At 41.0% G+C, this 24,819-nt stretch overlaps 1 protein-coding gene across 4 annotated transcripts in view; it reads right to left on the bottom strand.

The window, feature by feature from the left end:
- The window catches only part of sema3c (sema domain, immunoglobulin domain (Ig), short basic domain, secreted, (semaphorin) 3C), a 45,329-nt gene extending 20,914 nt beyond the window's left edge, over positions 1 to 24,415 (bottom strand). For 2 of the 4 annotated variants that reach the window (XM_085252971.1, XM_085252974.1), the window contains exons 1-4: positions 24,236 to 24,415; positions 19,997 to 20,172; positions 4,222 to 4,382; positions 3,495 to 3,557 (exon numbers count right to left, since the gene is read on the bottom strand). In XM_085252971.1, the coding sequence (XP_085109097.1) occupies positions 3,495 to 3,557; positions 4,222 to 4,382; positions 19,997 to 20,132 (360 nt within the window). In that variant the 5' untranslated portion in view covers positions 20,133 to 20,172; positions 24,236 to 24,415. Of the gene's footprint in view, positions 1 to 3,494; positions 3,558 to 4,221; positions 4,383 to 19,996; positions 20,173 to 22,857; positions 22,997 to 24,235 lie in introns of those variants that run through there. The other 2 variants (XM_085252972.1, XM_085252973.1) reach the window with 2 other exon arrangements.
- Between the last annotated feature and the right edge of the window lie 404 nt (positions 24,416 to 24,819).

Below are 24,819 nucleotides of genomic sequence, written 5' to 3'. Positions count from 1 at the left end.
GCCTGTCAGATGATGCAGAGATGGTGGAGAATGTGTGAAACCATGGAGGACTGGCAGCAGATTGACTCTTTTTTAGTTACATTAAAAATTAGGCCTTTCTTTTGTGTAAAAAGTTAGTTTTTCTCTTTCCATTTGCATGTCCTCAGCCCTGCTGTATATATAGACAACTGTGCGTGCACTTGTTTCAGAACAACCCAATTAGAGGAAAACAGATGCGGAGGAGGAATAAATTGACTCTCGCTGTATGTCTTCATTAAACCTTGTTGTAGCTAACAAGTGCTTCTCAGAACCAGGGTGGCTTATGAAATATCTGCGTCAGTAAGCTTTGAGTCTGTTTTTTTTATTTTTTATTTTTACACTGATCCGTGGCATTTCAATCGCCTCCACACCTCGATCTTGCACTGACTAACTGTGACGATGCCACAAGGACTCCAGGCCAGGCGGTGACCCTGCAGACATCTGCTGCTTGATAGAAATACAGTTGGATCTGACGCAAACTCACAGATGCGAGAGGGAAATCCCAGGAGGCAACTTCCGCTGCAGACCCACTTGGAGGAGCGGATCTTGGAACAGCTGACTAAACCTTTAGTCAAGATTAGGGGTGTCAAACTCATTTTAGGTTGTGGGCCGCATACAGCTCAGTCTGGTCTTAAGTAGCCTGTGCCAGCAAAACTATTGCTCAGTAACCTATAAAATTCTTCATGTTCTTTTAGTGTGAAGGAGTTTAACAACACGTCTTAAGAAAAAGAAGAGTAATTTGTCCCAGTTTTAATGACACTGTAGTAAATCAAAGAAACCCTGTCATGTTGACTCTTTGGGCCCAACTTTGTTAAATAGGATAGCTCATTATCTGTATTTTGTCCTGTAATTATCATAACTCAGACAAAGAAAATACGTAGAAGTGCTGCAAAGGAAACCAAGGAAATTGTACAGCAGGTAGTGAAAAAACTAAACAAGAAAAAAACCCTTTTTTTTTTCAAAGCGGTAATAGGACAACAGGGGGTTTGGGAGGTCTAGATTGATTCTTGTCCACCAAATATAATAATAAGGAGCTTTTTTTTTTTGCCTTAATTCTTGTCAAAGGGAAACAACTTTCTTCTTTCTTTATTTGTGCATTTACATTCAATTTGACAAATAAAGAAATAAAGCTTTCAATGAAAAATATAAGCAAAAGTATGTTTTTCTAATCATACTTTAACTGTTCTTATTGTGGGACACTGACAGATTTAATGCTGAATGATCCAAAAATGTTTAAAAATGACCGTTATGGGATTATGATAAACAAAACTAAATATTACATTTATTGTTTAGCTAGATAGTGATATAACTGAATTTGAGCTAAAGGGTGCTAAAGAAGCTAAATAACTTCTAAATAAGCTACCTTTTTTAGTTAGCATTGGGGATTTAGTTATGAATTATTAGCGGTGTGGCTACCTTGTACTAACTAGCTGTCTGCTAGCAATGTTAGGCTTCTTGTAGGTCACTAATTTCACTTCTTAAATGTTTTTGTAGTGTTGGTTCTTAATATGGCAAATAATATGGTGTGCTGTAACGTTAATTTCATTTACATACTGTCGGACTGATTAACAGATCAGTGATGTGTGTGACCCATCTTTGATCTACAGGGAGTGCAGAATTATTAGGCAAATGAGTATTTTGTCCACATCATCCTCTTCATGCATGTTGTCTTACTCCAAGCTGTATAGGCTCGAAAGCCTACTACCAATTAAGCATATTAGGTGATGTGCATCTCTGTAATGAGAAGGGGTGTGGTCTAATGACATCAACACCCTATATCAGGTGAGCATAATTATTAGGCAACGTCCTTTCCTTTGGCAAAATGGGTCAAAAGAAGGACTTGACAGGCTCAGAAAAGTCAAAAATAGTGAGATATCTTGCAGAGGGATGCAGCAGTCTCAAAATTGCAAAGCTTCTGAAGCGTGATAATCGAACAATCAAGCGGTTCATTCAAAATAGTCAACAGGGTCGCAAGAAGCGTGTGGAAAAACCAAGGCGCAAAATAACTGCCCATGAACTGAGAAAAGTCAAGCATGCAGCTGCCAAGATACCACTTGCCACCAGTTTGGCCATATTTCAGAGCTGCAACATCACTGGAGTGCCCAAAAGCACAAGGTGTGCAATACTCAGAGACATGGCCAAGGTAAGAAAGGCTGAAAGACGACCACCACTGAACAAGACACACAAGCTGAAACGTCAAGACTGGGCCAAGAAATATCTCAAGACTGGTTTTTCTAAGGTTTTATGGACTGATGAAATGAGAGTGAGTCTTGATGGGCCAGATGGATGGGCCCGTGGCTGGATTGGTAAAGGGCAGAGAGCTCCAGTCCGACTCAGACGCCAGCAAGGTGGAGGTGGAGTACTGGTTTGGGCTGGTATCATCAAAGATGAGCTTGTGGGGCCTTTTCGGGTTGAGGATGGAGTCAAGCTCAACTCCCAGTCCTACTGCCAGTTTCTGGAAGACACCTTCTTCAAGCAGTGGTACAGGAAGAAGTCTGCATCCTTCAAGAAAAACATGATTTTCATGCAGGACAATGCTCCATCACACGCGTCCAAGTACTCCACAGCGTGGCTGGCAAGAAAGGGTATAAAAGAAGAAAAACTAATGACATGGCCACCTTGTTCACCTGATCTGAACCCCATTGAGAACCTGTGGTCCATCATCAAATGTGAGATTTACAAGGAGGGAAAACAGTACACCTCTCTGAACAGTGTCTGGGAGGCTGTGGTTGCTGCTGCACGCAATGTTGATGGTGAACAGATCAAAACACTGACAGAATCCATGGATGGCAGGCTTTTGAGTGTCCTTGCAAAGAAAGGTGGCTATATTGGTCGCTGATTTGTTTTGGTTTTGTTTTTGAATGTCAGAAACGTATATTTGTGAATGTGGAGATGTTATATTGGTTTCACTGGTAAAAATAAATAATTGAAATGGGTATTTATTTGTTTTTTGTTAAGTTGCCTAATAATTATGCACAGTAATAGTCACCTGCACACACAGATATCCCCCTAAAATAGCTAAAACTAAAAACAAACTAAAAACTACTTCCAAAAACATTCAGCTTTGATATTAATGGGTTTTTTGGGTTCATTGAGAACATGGTTGTTGTTCAATAATTAAATTATTCCTCAAAAATACAACTTGCCTAATAATTCTGCACTCCCTGTATAGCTACATCTTGCTAACCAAACTTAATGTTGCTAACTGATAAATTAACGCTTCGTATTGTTGTTAAAATTTGGTCACTGCTGGTGCCAAAAACCCCAACATGGTGATACGCACAACACTAAACTCAAAGCTTCAAAACACAGGGTGATGTTATGGTGACCAAAACTATCTTTTATATAGAGTCTTTGTATTTAGCTGAATGCTAAAAACATGTAAATGAACAACATGCAATCTATGCTGTAATGTGTTATTACAGTAGTGGGAGTCTAAAATAAATCAAGAAATCAAAGAGGTTTAATCTCCTTACTGTAGGGTCCTTGCCTGCCATTTGGCATTCTTCTATTTTGCTTGTTGAAGCAGGCCAAAACAGCTGATGGTTAGAAAAAAAAAGGCACATCAGTTAAATTAGCGACTAACAGATTGAAAGAGGCGTAACATCAATATGCTCATGAGGTTTCATTATATCCTAAGTACATGGGCAAAAAAACACTGTGCAAAATGAGTACAATGAATGCTCGGACATTTTTTAGTTTCCACACAAGTCTCGGTGTCAGTGATTACAGCTTGCTATCATCTGTGGAAATGTGTGTTTTCAAACCCGGGAGAGGTGCTTAAAGGTCGCTCTCAATGAATATATCAAGCAATTTACTTGACAAAAATGGATGCGGTGCAGCACTCTCTGGGGGAACCTAAATGCTTTCCCATCTGTTTATGCACTTCATGCCTGTCAATTACACAGAAGATGATTCCTTCGCTGCATGCGGAATTAGTTATAAGTGAGCATGAGCGTTTTTATGGCTATTTTGAAAAACCCTTAAAGTGTACGGAGGATAGCAAATGCATGGTAATTTGCACACACATTACAATAATATCCTCAGCAGTGGTGTTGTGTTGTCTCTTACACAGTGTTTTTACATAACATTCATGTTTTCTTCTTTGTGCCTGTGAGAAAAAAAAAAATAGCGCACCATGATACCAACGCTGCAATGGCATAAAGCGTTTCTGTTTAACTGCAACAATAAGCATCTGCTGACCTTAAGTGTGCCATGGGTGATGTTGTTGATGTCCATGGAGAGAACATGGTCCTTGCAGCCCACATACATCCTGTCCTGGTCCTCATCCATCTGCAGCAGCCTGTAGTCCATGGCTTTGTCTGATATACTATAATGTTCAAATGACTCAGAGGCCTGCAGGTCTAAAAGGCACACAGAGAAAGCTGACTAAGTATAACATACAAATAAGCTTGTTTAAACACTGTCATAGGAGAAGCTTTTCCCAATTCTACTAAATTAAACACAGAGAGAGACAGATACATACAAGCCCACACTGATCTCTTGTGTCCACACCGGCGCCTCAAGGATCCAAAAAGAAAACTTTTTAACATTTGGAATCAGTTTCTTAAACACACCTTATAAAAGATAACCACAGCTGCTGCAAAATATTTGCTTCAAATGCACTTCTAAGTAGCACAGAAGGTTGCTAGAAGCATCAAACTGCTTAACATTAACATTCATAATCTCTCTTCTTTGTATTAGAAACATGTGTAGTAGGGGCAATTCTTGATATAGAGAGGGCTGCAGTAAAGTCCACGCAAGGTAACGCCTAGATAAGATCACATGCCAGACGTTTACAGTGGAGACCCAAACAGACTTGAGGCCGAAGAAGCAAAACCCGACGTCTGAAATCACTCAGATCTTTGGATTTAGAAGTCTCAAATGCTGTTTTGTGACTATATCAACTGATTTAACTTAGAAGGGGAGAGGTTCATATTCATTGAAAGGGTATGTGGGAGCAGTGTGCGGTTTTGTACAGCTGCAAAGGGGGAGCTGGGGAAAGGAGTGTTTAAGGAGCAGGGCCAGTATGAGCTGAGTTGTTGTGCTGTGCTAATCTATCCAGTCGAATGCTGGCTGCTAGGACTTGGGCTGCCACACATACCAACCATGCTGAGGGAACACCAGGCCTGTGCATTACTAAGGATTAGTCATTTGTTAATTTTATGAACTGTATGTGCTCTAAAAGTGTTGAGCAATGTCAAACGTCCGTGTGGTTGGGTGTAAATAAAGACGTTACTTCAGCAGTCCTGCCTGAGGTTGAAGCTAAGCTCAGGGATACCACAGTTGTCGTGCTTTGGGTTTTGAGTTTTTGGCTTCTTTTTTATGTATTTTTGGTTTGATTAGGATTCTGCATTGTTGGAATTTAGCTTTCTATCCACAGTTATTTCTTTTACATCTCTTCCTGATGCTTCATACAAGTTCCTTCTAGTGTTGTTATTCCATGTCCTCGGTTCTTAGCTTCTGTTCCTGAGATCCTTATTTCCTGCTAGATCCAGATTTCCTGCTCTGCAGATGCTTTGAACTTTTTGTACTCTTGCAAGTTAACCCTTATGATGTTAACAGCATTAAAGCTGTTTTCAGAGTTTATTCCTTTTTCCCTGAGCCCTGCTTTCACACGCTGCCTTCCCCACAGACAGCCTTTGACATCTGGAGTAGCAGCTCCTTTTAAAGGTCACTACAATGATTTCACTTTACATAATATCAGAATAAAAAAAACAAAACCCTTAACTTCCTCAACCACAGACGACATATACAAAGTAGACAGAGCCACCATAATGCCACCTGTTGGTTTATGTCAGGGGTAGGCAACTGCAGGCCTCGAGTGCCGGTGTCCTGCAGGTTTTAGATGTCCTTGAACACAGCTGATTTAAATGGCTAAATTACCTCCTCAACATGTCTTGAAGTTCTCCAGAGGCCTAGTAATAAACTTATCATTTGATTCAGGTGTGTTGACCCAGGGTGAGATCTAAAACCTGCAGGACAGCGGCACTTGAGGCCTGGAGTTGCCTACCCCTGAGGTTTATGTACACCGATTCTGAAACCCATAGTTTAGCAATTTGGCACATTGGGTTTTGAAACCAATAATAATAACCAAGCACTGGATCTGATTGACAAATCCAGGATATGGCAAGCTTTAATATTAGGGATTTGTGAATCACCAGTCAAAATAAGGCTTTCTCTAATTGGCTGGATGCTGTATTAAACAACTTGAATAAAGTAATAGAATGAATGAATGAATGAAGTCATCATGAAAGTGTTTATTGAGGTCATAAATCCCATGAGGAGTAGAATCATCATTGTACAAGAGGAATGTTTTTGCAATTAAATGAATTGCCTCCTGTTGGACATTTCCATATTGGCTCCTATTTTTTGTATGCAGTCTTTGGTTGGTTTCGCTGTAAATCTACTGTTTACAAGTTCAATCCCAGTTTGCTGGATCATCAACTGTCACTTAAAATGGAGAAGGCCATTAGTACTACAGAGAACCAGGGTAGCTCTATGTCTATCTTTTATGTACACTCTGTGGTCACAACTTGGCACTTTCACTCCTCTAAAACAGTTTTAGATTTTATGGCTCATAAAATGGTGCAAACTTGAAATCACTTTCCCCCCCCTAGTCTGAACATCGAGGACTGGAGAACAAATGACCACTGAAATGAATCTCACTATAATGTATCAGTAAAGATCTATGATTTTTCACTTAACTTTAATCAACACAGTTAAAGGAAAGCTGTGAGCACAGTGCACATGTTCAAGGCAGATGCCGCATGCGGGTATGTTTAAATGCATAGAGTATGGAAAAGTCTTCCTACAGACTCTTTTCTACTCATTAAAAGTGAACATTGTTCAGATGCGCACAAAGTAAACCTTCTCAGACAGTTATTTTCAGCCTATTTGCTCCAGAGATAAAGAATTCTCAACCATACCATCAAAGGCCTTCACTGTCGAAGCCAAACTCATGCATATTTATCACTTTTTCAATCTTCACTGAGAGCAGGGGGTATGGGGGTGGGAGTGGGGGGCACTGTAGATCTACACCCTCCATTTCCTTCCTTCTATTGACCCTTTCTGAGCTCTCTTTGCATTCCCTCCTCTAATCAACAAACAGGTTGTCTATACTTTGCTCCATTGCCTTCGGCTAAAGTCACATTTTCATTATTGTGTGACATATGCTTTTGAGGCTGGAGCCTTTCATCTCAAAGGAGAGTGGCTGTTCTGTGGCACCCCTCGCTCTCATCCCAGGCTGTTGTTTGGTGCGTTGGCCACGTAAAAAAGCCTGGAGTATTTAACTTTAAATAAAGACGAGTTAACCACTTCAGTCACAGGCGAGTTTCCCACGACTCTTCGCTCTCTACTCCAACTATGTTTAGGTAAATTGCCTTACATGGTTAATGTCTTGAAGTGAGAGAGCTGGGTATTTTTAAACATTGTATCATCCGAGTGAGAGCATCGTCTGGTGCCTAATGAAGAACAGGCACATGAACACGACAGTGTTTTTACCTGACTTATGAGAAACCAAATTAGGAGGGAAGGTGTCCTGTCAAGAAGATTTGTGTTTAATGAAAGAAAAACTTTTAGGATCACGCTTCAAAGCAACCATAAGGATAGCATCGTAGATAGCATCACAGAGTGAGCTCTGTGCGGAGGTAATATTCTTCTAATGCTGAAAAGGCTAATGATGTTACACGCTCTGCTCTGGCACAGTGCAAGCCACCAAGGGTGAAAGACTAATTAACAGCTAATTAAAAACAGGCAGGGTTCCAGATTATTTAAAAACAAAAACAAAACAACAACATTATATTAATCTCCTGAAATAGTTTCTTGGATGATATTCTAGAAAGACCTAAATATTCTTCAAGATCTTAGTTTTGTGGAGCATAAAAGTGGCAGCTGTATTTAAAACATGCAGCTCTTCACAATGGAGGGACTAAGTAGGGGTTTAGGTTTTACAGTCATACATTATAGCCTATCCAGGCAAGAATAATCTCAGTGGTTGAGTTAAACCTCAGTGGGTGGAAACTAAAGGATCAGTTATGTTAGTTGTGGCCTTTAAAAAGAGTAGAGGTGGCGAGGAGAAGAAGAAAGACAAGTATATGAAGTTTGGACAATCCAGGGTTATTATATTTAAACTAGCCATAACTAACAAAGACAAGATTTAACTGCTATAGAAGCTGATTTATTCAGGACAAAAGGTAATTTTCTTATGTGTGGCATGTCTGGTATGCTAACAAATGTGTTAGACTACCAATTTACCAATTTAGACTCCCCAATAAACCTAACCATGTCTTTGGACCGTGGGAGCTAGCCGGACTACATGGAAGCACAGAGAGAACATGGCAGCAAACACACACACAGAATCCACAACCCACCAGGAGGTTCAAACCCACAACCTCCATGGTATAAAAACAAGAATCCTAACTACTGCACCACCATGCCACCATTTATATCAGCATTCACATTTTTGCTTAAGCAAGCTAATGTTAGCCAACATGTACAAATATGGTCTTATTTAACAAAACCACCAATAACAAACTAGTCTATGCTTACTAGGATTTTGGGAACATTTAACTGTATCCCACACTTTTTCTTTAAAAAAAATCAGAAGTTAAAAATTTCTAATACTGCTGAACAGTCGGAGTTTACATTGAAAGATTTAATAGTGTATTTTTTTTTATAAAGTCTGGAGAATATCTTTAACTTAACAATTTGAAATGTTACAAATCTTGATACAATTGACATCAAAACAAAGATTATTCGTAAAATAAAGGCAAATTAACTGAAAACCTAACCGGACCTCATCTAGTTCTCATATTTTCCAGTTGATTTTTTGAGTGCCTTCCCCATCTAATCGAAAATTATTTATTAATGTCTCCTGTGAAAACCAGGTTTGACCAATTTTTGACACTGCTTCAGTCTCACTGACATTAATAAGATGAAGAACTCCTGTTCTTTCTGACAGAACCTTTCCAGAACATTCCACAAAGAGAACGAATTGTTCGGACGGGCAGGGTCTCGGTAAAACAACTGTTTAATATTATGGTGAACTTTGTAGTGTTTTGTCAGTGGGGGGAAACGGGAGACTTTCATGTTCCCTCGTGAAGGTGGAAGACCAGTTAAGCCTGGTGCTGAGACGGGACGCAGCAGGGGTGTGTCACATGGATCCGGCCTATTCAGCTAGAGACAAACTGAAACCCTCTGGAGCCTGCATACCTTTGGATCCAGTATCTTCTCTGTGCTCTGCTTTCAATCTCATATAAACACACGAGTCACGCCTGCAGTGCTGCAGCGTTGTGGACCAGCATTTAAAGTTCAAATTGCCAGATGGTGCACCTGCTCTGTCAGGGAGAGAGGGCTGCTCTGAACAGTCAAGGATTTCCAGAGTCATTTAGTACATTCATTGGGACCCAGTGTTTACAGAATTAGCACCAGCTCATAACCTGTGTACGAGGCATCCGTAGACCTCCCAAGGACCCCTTCAGTCCACTGAGGCATTATATCAAGTTCTTTTTTTTTTTTGACAACACGACTCTTCTTGTTTTAATCAAAACAGAAAACAGAAGTTGGAGGACAACTGCATGTCCAAGATGACGAAATCCCCTGGATCACATGTGGTTCTTTTGTTGTGGTTTTATGGGCGTTCTTAGTTGTTGAGATCACACAAATGCTGAGAGGCAAGAGTGTCAAGACTGGTTGTTTACACAGTTACTGAAGCATGACCGAGACACTTGTTGGAGGTTCAAGGTTTACATTTTCTAACTGGTTTATGCACGAAAGACAGAATACATTGGAAGGATTGGGGAGCTGCATTTTTAAATATTTCTTGAAAAGGGCTAAGGGCGTGAACCACGCTTTTAATGATAAGAAATTAAAAAAAGCTGAATTAATGGGGATGATGAAATGGCTTTATCTTTTTTTTTGTTCTTGTTTTTTTTCTTTTCCTCTTAATCTGCAATGATGACACCAGCAAACAAAGACAGAGGAACTGGGTCTGGAAATACTGACAGCTGGTGGGTTTTCTATTATGTATGTAGGCAGGTGGGTTATGCACTTCCCCATGGATGTAACACCAGCCCCCTGTGTCCTGGCTATGACTTTGAGCTTTGACTCATAGTGCCCTATGGCCTAGATGGAAGACCAATTTTAATAGAATTCATCCTGATCGGTCGGATGGACAGTGGGGTTAGCGGAAAAGGAAAACTAGTGCCGGGAAAGCTGAGACTATCTCTGTGACATCTCTTTTTTTCATGAAGTGGCCTAGCAGAAGAAGACCCAACAAAAGGCTTTTGTTCAGTTGAGAAACCCCAGTAGTCCTCCAATATTAAACAACAGATTACTTCCTGGTCATCATATAAGCAGAAAATACTCTTCATGTATTGATAGATGAGGTTTAATGCATTACAATTAAAAGAAAAAAAACCTACATTAACTTAATTTTACTGCTTAACTTTATCTGTTTAAAAGAGAATTTGATTTTGCATCACCTTTAGAGAGTTAGTGGACTAAAACAAAGGTCTCCATTTTATTTTGAAACTCCATAAAGAATATGGCTCATATTTTTGGAGGTTCAAAAAAAAAAAGGAGAACTTTGTTTCTTGCCAGAAGACTCCCCCACCCCTTTTCTTTGAAGGATATCTGAAACAACTACAAGCTGTGATCAGTGTGGCAGTTAATTCAGCCTCTTCTAAGCTGTGATTGTTCATGGGCACAGGGTCCAGTGCAATAACCAAGATAGGTATCCCACAGGGTAACGAAATGAACATCCCTTTTTCTGTGACTGGTGAAAAACGTAGAAGAAATAGAAAGAAAGTGTGTGTAAAATGAAGTGACCTGCCATTGTGTCCCTGTTGGTTGTATAGCAGCAATCAAAACCCAGAAGAGGAAGTTGTGCTGCACAATTCATTTTTTTTCTTCTGTTGTCATTACATATCCAGGAGAGGAAATGTAACAGCCACCATGAATCTTCTCTCAGGTTTTAAATCCACAAGACTTTCCGATACAATTGCCCCCCAAAAGTGCGTGAGATATCAGATATGCGAGTTTTAAAGCAGTGACTCCAGAAGAAAACAATGCTTCCATGGTTCTGGTTGCGGATAATAATACAAGAAGTGGTCTGTTGTAATGTGGCATCATAAAAATTAGAACTTCACAGTGGCTGGAAAATATGTGAGATGTTTATGAGAGAGGCATTTGTAATGTTGGACCGCCTGGTTTCAGATTTTAGGAGCTGGTGCCAACTCACTCAGCTGGTGTCGCTTCATGCAGCCTTAGGGATCTTCATCCAGTTTGATAGGAAATAGAAACAGCGTGGTGTCACGATTCATTTTAAAAGGAAGGCTGTAACTTGTTTGAGTCATCAGATAAGGGAGTTACGTCGTAAAAATCCATCGGCAGGTACTTTTATGTCCACACGACAAGGTGGTAAAATCAGCATGGGAGAACAATATCGGATTATTCTGTCAGGATGTTAGCTTAGTCTTTGTAGATCAGCTTTAATCAAACTGACTAGGTGTTTAGAGAGTTGAATTTTTTGATTAATGCTAATGTCTGAACATGAGCCAAAACATCCATCCACCTAATTAAACACACTTCAAGGTTGAACGGGTTGAACGGTGGGCCAATTACAAACCAACCTTAGTTTCTCTTATGCAAATCAGCCCTCATCAATTGGCTTTTTACCTGAAAGGCCAGTGTGAATATATTAACTCCATGCTAATGAGGCTTGCTTTCCATTTAGTTAAAGCAGAACCCGTTCTGTGGTTGTCAGGGGTAGCTGGTGGGAGGACCCCAATCACTCATCTTGATAAATATTGAAGCAGGGGCTTATACCGCCCCCTTTTCATTCATCTCTCCTCACAAGAAGAAGGAGTGGGTTTCATCATAGAGGCCTGACTTCAAACCTGGTGCCAAATGCCATTGCTCTTAGTCGGAACAATGCAAAGAGCTCTTGGGCTCACTTCTGGATGGCTGCACTCACCTAACACTGTGCTGACCAACTCACACATACTGGGTCTGCAAAAGACTTTATCCCGGCAACTGCCAAGCCTGTTTAGAAATAAAAAATGGCTGGTGCTGGAACATTCAGCCATCCATTTTCCTTGGGGATTTACCCGCTGATATACAGTAATGGCTGGTGGCATATACATATGGCAGAAGGGAAGTTAAAGTGTCGATCTAGTACAAGAAGACCACCCAGGACATCGTGTGCTGGCTGACAGAGTCGTCTGATTGTCTGTGTAACTGACATACTCCAAATTCCCAGGAAAGCTGCACTCAGCATGTGAACAGCACTCTCAGCCTTACTGTACTGCAACTGCTGGTCATGGACAAAAGCCCTATTGGAATTATATCTGCTGTGTGTCATTAATTTCCTGATTGTTGTCTGTCATCAGTTATCTACATCCAGACATTTTTAATGTGAATCACATGGCTGAACAGAGTGCATGAGTTGAAATATATGCCTTCTCTCACGCTGGCGTCCAAAAGCAGACACCATATCTAAACATGACATGCGAGATCGCAGCGTATTTTTCTCCCTTGGCTTTCTGCGTGTGTTTGTGTAGAGTGATGTCAACTGCTGGTGCGTGGTTGACCTGTTAAGGTGACAGCTAGTATTTCGAAGAGACGAAACTTGAGCTGATAAACTGTCCATCATCCGCCCTGCAAGCCAGCTAGCTTGCAATCCCAGTGCCTCAATTAGCATTTATGCAGCGTCCTCAGATGTCACCAACAGTCGATCCTTCACACAGAATCAACTCATGCAGTCGCCATGACTTTTAGCCTGTGACCTCTCACCTGCCCACATCAGGAGTCCCTAGTTACTTCTAGTGGACAGTAAATCTCTGAGCTTTTACTGTCAGGAAGGATCTTGTAGAGAGTCTCAGAGGGAGGGGAGGCCTGCAGGAGATATGGGTCAGAGGATTTTTAGAGCTGTTGTTTTTACAAGGCATATAGGAAAACCATCTTCAGCCACATTCAAGATTGAAATTATATTATACACCAGGGCATAAAAAGTCATCTGGTCCTTAGCAAGTTCTAAAATAATTTAAATACAACCAAGGAAGAAGAAGATCCGCAGAAGCAATTGCTTATGCCTGTCCAGGTAGAAAAGTTTACTAGTCCATCTCTAAGCAGTTTGCAGCCAATCATTCTTCACAAGTAGAAAACATTCAAAATGGTTTACAGTCTTCCGAGAAGAGGAAGTCCCACTGAGGTCATCCTAACCTGAGTTTGTATAATGCTCAGAGAAACTGCAAGAAACCCAAGAGCTACATCTCAGACTCAACAGTTAGTATGTTAAAAGTTAACGTTCATGAAAGTACAATTAGAAGATGACTGAACAATGATGATCTTTTTGGAACGGTTGCCAAGTGAAAGCATCTTCTGTCTAAAAATAACATAGCAGCACATCTTAGGTTTGCAAAGCTGTATCTGAACAAACCACAAGATTTCTGGAACAACGTACTTTAACAGATGAGTCCAAAAAGGAGATATTTGGCAAGAATAGACAGAATCACATAAGGCAAAAAGTAAACACAGGATCAGCAGCAAACATCTCAGACCAGCCATCAAGTACGGTGGTGAAGGAGTAATTATGTGGGCTTGTTAGAATACCAAAGTATTCTAGAGCCAAATGTGAGGTGATAAGTCCAACAGCTAAAACTGAGTCAAAACCAGGTCATGCAACAGGAGAATGAACCTAAGCACAACAGCAAATTCACTAGCTGGGCCCACGTCCTCATTTTAGGTTTGACAGCGTTTTAGTAGGTAAAAGTGAATGCTTTGACATGAATTGAGGTGCGGTTTGGGGAAGGCCTCGAAGGGGACTGGCGATGGCTCCCGGGCGATGGCTCCCGGGCGATGGCTCCAGCCGGAAGGACCGTGTTTGGAGGCGTGGTCCTGCTCCTGAAATTCTGATACATAATCTCCAATATACAACAGAATGGCCAAAAAAGAAAATCGTGTAGCAATGGCCCAGTCAGTCCAGAACTCAGTCTGATTGAAATGCTGTGGCAGGATGTTAAGAAAGATGTGCATAAACAAATGCTCGCAAACCCTGCTTCTGTATGTTGGCTTAATTTTTGTGAAATATATAATGACATGCTGCAATATGTCCTGTGCTGTTGCTCATTTAAATTTGTGTGCATTTAAATAATTTTAGAACCGGATGAGTACTAAATGATTTGTTTTGATGCATAAACACTTATCAGAAGAAATCATTGAGGGAATGAAGCAACTGGGTTGGTTCTGTTGTGCTGACTTAAAAAAATGACTGTTTAGGGGTTTCCAGTAAAGTAAAAATAATGCATCTTAAACCTTATTTCAGCATATGAATGTAGCCATTGTCCAATTCAATAAGGCGAGCTTACACTATACTACATACCTGAACAAGTGATGGAAGCAAACAAGCATAATCCTTTCATAAAATCGGATTACTGCTTTGTGTTAATGCCAATCTTTGACTAAAGAATTTTTCATAGACCTTGGCTCTCCCTAAAGAGACTCTGTCTTTGTTCGTATTGATGGCCATTGATTACCTTTCAACATGTTCCAGAGGGGCAATAATAAAACATTCAACAGGGTGTGCAAGGTCAGACTTGGAAACTGCTAAAAACAGGCGGAGGAAGGCAGAGAAAGGCCAGCTGACAGAGGAGCTGTCAAACATCTCACGGGCTGTCAGCCTCAAGCTGGAGCTCACCACATTCCTGAATACCTCTGAAGAAAATGTCACTCAGGCAATTTCATAGAGATCTAATGACACGCGTGTGGGTTTGTGTGAGGATGCATACATACACCCTTAAGAAATATGCCACACATATGCTGGTATTCATATATGCACCACTGACCTATAGCTATTTGTACCGTACCTCTCTGTGTTCTGACAGACTCATGCTTTGGCCTGTCATGAATTCCTCGCAACAACAGAGCATCACTGATTTTTCTTCATTATGTTTACTCCTCAAAAAATGAAGACGCTAACGTGCAGGTGAAATGTGAAGCAGAGGCAGGAAAGCGGAGGCATGTTGGCGCGATGTCGCAGTCAAATACATCCTGTTCTGCTTCTGGCTACTTGTCAGCGTTGCCCTTTGACCCTTTGATCTTTTGTTGACCCCAAGAGAAAATGCACGCCATTATTCAGTCCGTGTCTGGTGTCTGTGCTGCTGAATGATCATGATGCTCACTTAACAGGTAAAAATCTTATAAAAGGTTTATCAAGAGTGGTTAAATCTCAGGCGAAAAAAGTTCATATTTAAAACATCACATGAGAGGTTAATGTACAGTAATATCATCTGGGTCAAGCAAGAAAAAGCCTTGGTTTTGAGGTATAGCTAAAAGGCTTGGAGACTGTGTCTCATAGCTGCATGCGGTTCAGAAAGCTGGAAAAGCACATAGCTTTAACAATGACTCATTGAAAAGTTTGCTACTTAAATGCAATCAAGTCAAAGAATGCACAATCAGGCACTTAACATTAGCACACACTCACTCACTCTGTTAGGTTTACTGACATGCACACGCTCACTCACACCATGTAAACATCCTCAACAGACAGCATGAACAGCACTATATCTGTATGAACAAATGGGGGGTGAGGGGATGCAGAAATGACTCATGAAAGGGAGCGTATCCGCACGTCGACGCCTGCTTCCTGATCTCTGTGCCTGGTTCTGGTTCAGGCCGTGGCACGTGTGGCTCATACCAGTGCGATTTAACTGCAGACATCATTTTAATCAATCTGCCCTTTGTCTCAGCCAGGCTCTCAAACATGTGTGCACCAAAATCTACATTTAACACAAAAGCATACGGCCCATTCACTTTCAAATAAACATTGCTTCATGGCTTGACATTCCAAACGTATAGACTTGTAAGTTAATACTGTATTGAATATGGAAGTTTTCCAGAACAGCGGGAGACTGTTGATGAGGGTAAATGATCCCGATCGTAAACACAGACCGCTGCCCCATCTGCCTACCAGGGAGATAAATGAGCCGGAAAGACATTTGGCACCAGTTAGGCCAACCTCTGATACAGTAGCAGAACAAGTAAGCGGCACATTACTGAATAGTAGCTTATTTTAAATAACACATCTTACAGTTTCAAAGTTTATACAGCATAATAATGTCTCCCACAAGTATGCAGAAACCTATTTACAGTGCACCACCCAATATTTAAACCACGTTTTGAATCACAGGAGTATTTTAGTGTAGTAGTAGTATTTTGTGAGATACCCACAGCAAACCTATGTTGATTTGGTTTGGCTCAACCACGCAGCAGCCTCAGGGGTTGAAAAATTGAAGCGGACAAAAACAGTTGCTCTTGCGGCCACTTGAGGCTGACTCTAAAAGTGTGTCGTTCCCAGTAGACATCCATGCTAACGAGCCCAGATTTACAGCAGAAATTAACATGTTTTAGGCTGGTACAGAACATCTCTGTAGCTTTATAGGCAATTTCCTCCATAAAACCATGTCTGGTGTCTGTGCTGCTGAATGATCACGATGCTCACTTTATGTATGGGGCATTAAAAATGTATTAAAGCTTAAAGATATGGCTAAAGTTTGATCTTGCTCAGCATTCAGTTTTAGTAAATGAATGGATTTTAATTATAGGGTGGGAGTACCTCAGGAGGTAGATCACTGGCTTCGTGCCTAATATCCTTGGACAAGGTACTAACTCCAATTCCAAATTGCTCTTTAATGAATGTATCTGAATGTTAGACAGAAAGCACTTAAGCATAAAAAAGTGCTTGATTGAAAAAAGGTTGAGAATAGGTTGTTTGAGCGCTCTGGTAGAGTAGAAAAGCACTTTATATAAACTACGCAGTTTTCACTTCTCACTGTCCAGGGTTAATGTGGTGAAGGTGCATATTTAACTTTGTGGCTTGTTGAAAGGGCACTTTTACCTCCCAGTATCAAGCATTACTGCAGCTGCGGCCTCAAGGCACCGAGGCTTGGCTTCTTGAAAAGGTCTTAGAACTTAATGTCATGGATTGGAAACGAAAATCAATTTTAACTTTGTTCCGATGAGACCAAATCTATAGTAACAACACTGCAGACATTGATCTGAAAGTTGGAGGATTTCTTTGTCTGAGAGCAATTAAGTTTCTCCTCGAAATCTGTAGTCTCTCAGCATTTCAGCCTGATTCTGAAACAGCACATGCATCAAACATAGCATAAAGCAGGCCAAAATAAATGTTGAGAGAACAATAGATACTTAAAGCAACTGAAGGGGAGTATAGCAATTATCTTTTATCACACTTGGTATCCCTAAATAGTTTTGCTATAAGCAAAGGAGGCCTCTGTTTATTATCCGCGGCACGGAATAGAAAAGCACCACTTGAGAGTTTATTATTTGGGTTAGCTGCATTTTTCACTGTTTATTATGCGTTTTTAATTGCGGTCTGGCTGCATTCGCTTGAAGAGTGCAAGAGCAAAAGGAGAGCGGGAGAGAGGAATGTTGGAGAACTTCTCTGCAGGACGTGAGGCTACACCGGGAGTCCCACAAACCTGCCTTACCCCCGGATTGGATTTCAGCAGTGACACGAGGAGGAAAAGGGAAAGGGATATTCAAGTGTTGTGAAATGATCTATGTGCAGTTTAGCCACTGGTTTATTTTTTTTGTTTAGTTTGCTCCAGCTCACAGTAATTAACTGGTCCTCACATCTGGGAGCAGAAGAATCCAGACTGAATGACTGACCTTTTAAACACCCAGCAGGTGCCAAAACACCTGTGCTGTCCTCCCCGCTGGGACACCAGTCTCCTATACATCTTCCATGACTCTTCATTTATCTTTCTGGCTGCTTTGGACTGAGCACATACTGCCTGACTTGTTCCTCCCCCGTGTTTTTGTAAAAAATGAGCCTCCACCTTGCTCTCTGTAAGACCCTCCTTGCATCTGGTGTTCAGCCATGCCAAACTTTCTTCCAGCAACCAAGAGTTCAAAATGCTTTCTGAGTCAAAAACACAGCTGTTTACTTTTGACTTGGTGTTACTGTTACTTGACTTACTCTTACTGACACTCTGAGATGACTGCTTTTGACCAAAACCTTCCATGTTGTTATTCTTTGGATCAAAATCCTATTTTTAATGTATTACTGGCAAACACCTTGGTCCTCTGCACTCCCAGTGAACCTATATTAAGTGCATTGTCTCAGACAGGGCTGCTCTTTGTAAAGTCAGTGTCACAACTGCTCAAGCACTTGAGTACTGCAGAGAATGTCCCCCAATTCCAGGCATATTTGTAAAGAGCAGCGATACACAGAGACTAAAGGTAAAAGTAGGACACTGGACACTTTTTAGCACAGCTTTTTCACATATTGTTGGGAGACTGCGACTGATCTACTCTGGTTCATTTACGCTAACATAAATGACACACAGGGCATACTTGTGCCAGTGTAAGCAGGAAACAGATGGTTGCTTGCTAATAGAAAATACTACAGAGCAAGGATGGCAAAAGCAAAAAGAGTTTTTTTGCTTGGAACTAGGTAACACAAGGATATAAGGCAGTTATAGCAGGGGAAAACATAGCTTGGAAGCTGTTACAGACAAAATATGGCAGCATATTAGAGGAGCACCCACAGAAAAATGGTAAAAAAAAATGCTATGTGAGCCCAGCTTTAATGACCCTTCAGGACTCGATTAGGCCATGAACACAGGTGTCCAATTGCATCACATGTGAATATTATACAGATAAGCACTCATCAAAGATCAAGTCCTGAGCTGGTTTAGGAATTAATGTGCTTCAGATAGCGTGCTTGAAACTCTCCATTTATGGTCCTCCCTGTAGTGAAAAACTCTTTCACTAAGCAAAACAAATCTAATCTAATCCACACGTAGAAAGAGACTCAATCATTCAAGGCAGACTGATTTTCAGCATGGCCACCTAAGACCTTTTTAGGTGGCTGTTTGGAAACAATAACGAGAAAAGAGTTGAATAAATAATGTGACCAAAGATACGAACGATAGCGATGTCAGCTTTTTTGCTGTCATTAGTTTGGGCTTTTTTTTCTTAAAGATGGCAGTCACATTTAACAACTCAGAGGTTGCAGAGCAGAGACAGTCTGGATCTGGACCACAGACTGGTTCATTTATTTGGAATGAAGCAATAAGCAAAAGGAAAAAACATGAAACCATAAAAGGGAAAGAAATAGAGAAGAAGAAATGAGAATGAAAGAGGAGGAAATTGAACTTTGAAGAGTGTGTTTCTGGGCCAAAACTGGGAAAAATCTAGAAAAAGGGAACAAAATAAAACTACACCTGCTTTAGACTTACACTGCGAGGCTGCAGTCACTATCTGAGTGCAGAAACCTTGCTGATGGACAGCCTCAGCTGCTCTGTGCTGCCTAATCCACATCGAGAGGTACTGAAAGGTGATCAAACGTATCCTTCGGCTCCTGCACACTATCCCTCTATTGCAAAAAGGTTACGGCACCACTAGCTCAGGGGTATGAGTGATCCACTATCCCTTCCATGGATACACGCAAACATGCAGACAGACACATGCACAAAAATCAAACCTCCCCATCCAACCAAAAGAGAATTCAAGAATCCCCAAAATAATCTGTGTCCAGAGAAATAAATGAATAAAACAGGAGAATCAAAACCAGAGGCAGCAACAATGCCCACATGCCCACAGCACAGAGTGGTATGATTAAAGTTTAACTAGGAACAGATACAGGGTAGCTCTGACAGGCGGTGCCACCTCCTCCCTTTGGTAGACACACAGGAAGACAATGGATAGACAAGGACTGTCCACAGATGGAAATTTAAGGCCTGGGGCATATTGGATTATATAGAAGAAAAGGTTTCAAACTCTGATCCATCAAACAAGAATAAACAACTAAATAAATCCTCTAGCATAGTTGCTAAAGATCCCAGGTGAGTCCTATTCCACTCTGTTATAATGTACAGACTTAGCATCAGTTTAGCTTCATCACACCAGAAGATAATCATTACAATTAAGTTGATGAGTATTTTTTTCTTACCTTCAAAGGAAAGGAAGACTCTTGGCAGAGGCTGCGGGAGGCTGGAGACCCCGGTGCAGAGGAAAGAGAGAGCCAGGAAGGAAAACGCCATGGCTGACACCAGAGGTGGCCTGGCCAACCCCTCCGGCCTGCCCATAACTGCACCACTCAGGAACCAAAGCCAGTCACCACTGCTGCTGGAGAGAGGTTTTGGAGAGAAAATAGTGAATTCTGAGAACACGTTTCCTCATACTTCTTCAGGTTAACGACATTCATGTGCCACCACAGGTATTGTAACAAAAATGGCTTATGTACCACAAAAATACCTAAGATATGTCTCAAATGATGTCCTGGTTCAATATAGAGTTAGCATTTTCTTCACATACTATTTTAAGTAGGATTTACCAGGTCAATCATAGTGCATATTCACATATAATCATTAGGAATAAAACACTTTTCATTGTGGTAACTGGGGGGAGGCTTCTGAAGAACATTGCAATTAACCTTTGATGTAGCAAGTTAAAGGTTAGCAAGTTATCCACAAGGTCATATGCAATAAAGATTTACAAAACTATGTGCACTTTCGGCAAACTTTGTGGAAGTGGAAACCACCATGCAAGGACCAGGAAAATTCTTAATAGCTATCCATAGAAAATGTAAATCATTTGGCTTTTTTGCAACACATGGAAAAATTGTTGCTAGAAGGTTACTAGAAAGTTAGTACTACTTAAGAAATTGACTGAAACCACTGGTGGACATGTTCATCAATACAGTAGCTGTGGATGACTGTTGCTCCAGTGGTAAAGCTAGTTGGTCAGTGGCTTGATCACTGATTCCTCCAGTCGGTGTGCTGAAGTATTCTTGGACAAGATACTGAACCTTAAGTTGCCCCTGATGCATTAATTGGAGTACAAGTGTGTTTGTGAATGTTAGAAAGCACTTATGAATGTGTTGCATGATTATTTGTATGATTTTGGTGAATGGGAGTTTAGCAATGTTACCAAAATGTTGCTGGAGGTTTACAAGAGATTACAAATCTAATAGTCTTGGTTTAGCTCTGGTTTGGCATTCATTAATTCCTGACAGAGACATTTGGCTCATTAACCAGCAAACATACAAGTAGCTGAGGCCTTGAAATGATTTATAGCTTTATCTATCTGAGATTCGGTATGCATTATGGGTTTATGCACAACAGAGAGTTAGTTGATGGCTTATTTCAAGCAGTAAATTTCAAAATGGAACTGATTTGATGTATAGGTTACATAGCAGTGCAGCATCAAACTTTGTGACAACCAGTGAAGCCATTAAATTGAATGTAGTCAATTTAATGGCTCTTAATCTTCAGCTTAATGCAGCCCAATTACAGTGACTATATATGACATATGAAGACTGGTTAATTGGTACCACCCAGTGGGATCAAGATTTGAAATGTGATTTTTTTTTTAAAATGATGACAACACCCTACAGCATACAGCACACTGCTAGTTTCAACAGCTAATGCATCAGTTTCACTGATCTAGAAATGCTGAGTTACAGAGAGAAGCACTGAACAAACAACACTGAGTAAAGAAAGAGATAAAAAACAACAACATGTCAGTTAAATCCCATCATTGCTTTATCCTCGCAAATGTACGGCTCTTAAATATGGATGAGTGAAATCTGCACAAAAGAGCTGCTGGAGAAACTCTCGCCACAGCCTCTTCTCATTCCTTTTCCATAACGGGACAAGAGCAGCTCAATTATTGATAGAGGCAGGTACTGTACTGCCTGTGAGGCGCTAACTCCTGCAATGAAACACTCCGCTGCTGGAGAACGGCCGGGCTGTTTTTAACCACTCATTTGGCCGCTCCACCACCTGTGCTGTGCAAAACCACATCGCACTAGACATAAAACAAAAATGACCCTTTCACATGCAAAAACAAAATAAAAATTTCACAGACTAAATCTCTGATGTCATGCCTTATGGATGTGCAATAAAAAATTGATGGCCAAGAGATAAGAAAGCTGCAAGTTCGCTATGAAAATTTCAGTTTGGGGGTGTGGTGTACAAATAGGTTAAAATATGCGTGTGAGGTGGAGTGCAGCATGACTGATATACAGCTTAAGTGGAATTCTGGTGTTCAGGTGCATAAGGATAACATATGGAGGACTGCTGGGGGATGAGATGTCTTTGGCTGCACTTGAGAGAAATAAACCAGCACGGGGCATTACCAGACGGCCCCAGCTGCTGTAACTGCAGCCCTTCTCCTGCTGCATCATCCACACAGCCTCACACATGCACGCACACCCTCCCCTTCAAGCTCAGGCATTCACACAACTTGCCCTGCTCTGGCTTCCGTCCCCAAAAGATCTGGTCCCTGAAAAAACTGGTCAGTTTGTACATAAAGTCCGATGTGCTGCAATTCTGGAATATTGCACAGTGAGATTTCCACCTTCGTCATAATACAATTACAGCAGTTTTTGCAAATCCTCCAAGTCTTAGAATATCGAGTATAAAATGAAACAGTTAAGTTTGTGCTAAAAGCAGAACATTGGTAAAATTACTTAAGTCTAAAGACTCAAGACTTTGCAGCATGCTGTCTTTTTCATTTATAGCTTCTAGACTTCATCAGGTCAAATATCAAACTTGAATATTTTTCACAGCGTTCCAGCTTTAGGTAAGTTTTCCTTTAGGTATGACTTGAATGTTTATAAGTATACAGATGGTGCAAAAATGGTGCAAAAACATTTTGTACCAAACCTTGTCCATGTGCCATCTTTCATAAAAAAAAGCATACTACAGTTGATATTTTAGAAAGCAAGATCCTTGAAAATAAAATTTAGAGACAACCCTAATTTTTTAAGTGAGAACTACATTTCCCCATATTTTTAGGTGGACTGACCTTTTGAGCTGCCAAGCTTCCACACCTACCACTCCCTGCTCCCTTCAGAGAGTTGGTGATCTCCCCACGGAGAGGCTCTGGTATAGAAATGTTGGTCTCACAGCTGCTAAACTCATCCTCAAGGGAGTCTCATGTGCATACTGTGATATCCCCAAGCGGTTGTGTTCCGACACTTTGCTATGCCACACTAAATACATGAATGAGCTCACTCTCCCTCACACTCAAGGAGCACTGTAACGCTCCCCTCGACGAAAGGGTTTCACAGTAAAGGATGTTTTCCTATTTGTTGCCATGAACAAAAATAATAAATTCTGCAATTAATTTCTCTGAGCTCTTCGGACGAGAAATTCCAGGGCGTCAGTGTGCCAGGAAATCTCTGTAACACCAATTAAATGTCTTCTCACAAAGCAGGTCAGTGAAGTGAGCGAATAGTTACATTTCCAGTGAGGTGTAACGATTATTGTGTTTATTGTGCTCATTGCTTGGCTGGCAGCCTAATGAATTTTCCATTTTGCCATTTTGGAGGCTCAAAAACTAATATTGATGAAAGTGGAAAACTGCATGGATTATCGCTCCCATCTGCTCCTATTAATGCTTTAAACACATGAACCCAAATCAGCTGTGAGACGAGTGGGGACGAGTCCTCCCGGTTGGAATCAATTTGGCATTTTGATCAATACAGGAAAAATTAAAATCACAATGATAAAGAAGTTTTGTCCTAGCAGGACGGTGTGCGTTCATACCACACCCTGTCATTCGGTTGTCAGCAGCTCTATTACAGCCACACATTCCCCTGCACACATGACCAGCAGGCACAGCTAAAAGTGTATATTTCAACTCTTAAACTTCACACAAGCACATTGACTAAGATTAATCTTCTGATTTCAAACCCTGTGACTGACCACAACTTTTTTTTAAAGCTCTAAATAAAGAATCTATATAGTTATAGACAGATGCTGGTGGAGACTTAAACCAAAGATTTAAGCCTTTTTAGATGAACGAGGAACTAAAAAATGTTCATAAAGTCATGTTTTCCATTTTACTGGCTGCAGCGTAATAACCAGCCACAGTGTATTTAAAAGGAATTGTTCACCAAGCACATGAGTGGAAAATAAAGCATGACACAGAAGTCTGATGTAATACCACACATGATCTCAGAGAAGCACCAAGTCATAGAGTTTACTTGCAGCTTTTTTTTAAACTAATTCTCACTGGTGGGACTCTGCACCTGTTAGCCTGCTGCCTACCACCTCCTCTCTGCATCCACTGCGAGATCCACTCCACTGCATAAAAAGTACAGTGTGGTACAGGCAGTACAGGCAGGTAAACCTTCTACCTTTAGAAAAAGGAACACATCAGACCTTTGCCAGTGACTCACCTCTCAGGAGCTTCCTCCGATGCTGGTCCAAGTTTCGGAAGGCAGGATCGTATTTCTCGCCTGTTTCTAGTATCCTGTAATAACACCAAAGAAGAAAAATGCTGCTATTCCATCTAAGTGCTCAGAGAGCAGACTTGACTGAGAGAGCACAGGAGAGAGGAGAGGAGAGGAGAGGAGAGAGGGAGGAGAACGAAAAGACAGAGAGAGCGGGTGTCCTATTACACACTCTTCACTGAAGTCCCCCCTCCTCCTCCTCCTCTTCCTCCTCCCCACCCCTCCTTTCCACGATCGTCCTCCCTCTCTCCGTTAACTAGACAGCAAACAGATCACATGCGCAGCTTAAAACATCAGAGAGGCAGAGGACGTTTACCTCACCACAGTAAGAGGGTGAAGCCCGAAAAGGTCAGGCACACTCACATCACAAACAGATTGCATTGCTTTTAATCTGTGGGTGATCCACTAGTTAGATTGCCTCCAGTGATACCAACGAAATCAGATGTTTTCTGCTCCTTTCCACTTTTATGGGCCTTTTTTGTTTTCCACTGGGAAACAAACTATTTTAATTACTGGGTACTTGAAACTTT

This window comes from Mchenga conophoros, linkage group LG17 (genome assembly GCF_057382185.1).
Source record: "Mchenga conophoros isolate Kocher_MC1m ecotype Shallow Benthic linkage group LG17, M_conophoros_male_GT1.1, whole genome shotgun sequence".
Lineage (NCBI taxonomy): Eukaryota > Metazoa > Chordata > Actinopteri > Cichliformes > Cichlidae > Mchenga > Mchenga conophoros.
The sequence above is the reverse complement of the archived record's forward strand: the minus strand, read 5'-3'. Positions and strand labels throughout refer to the sequence as shown.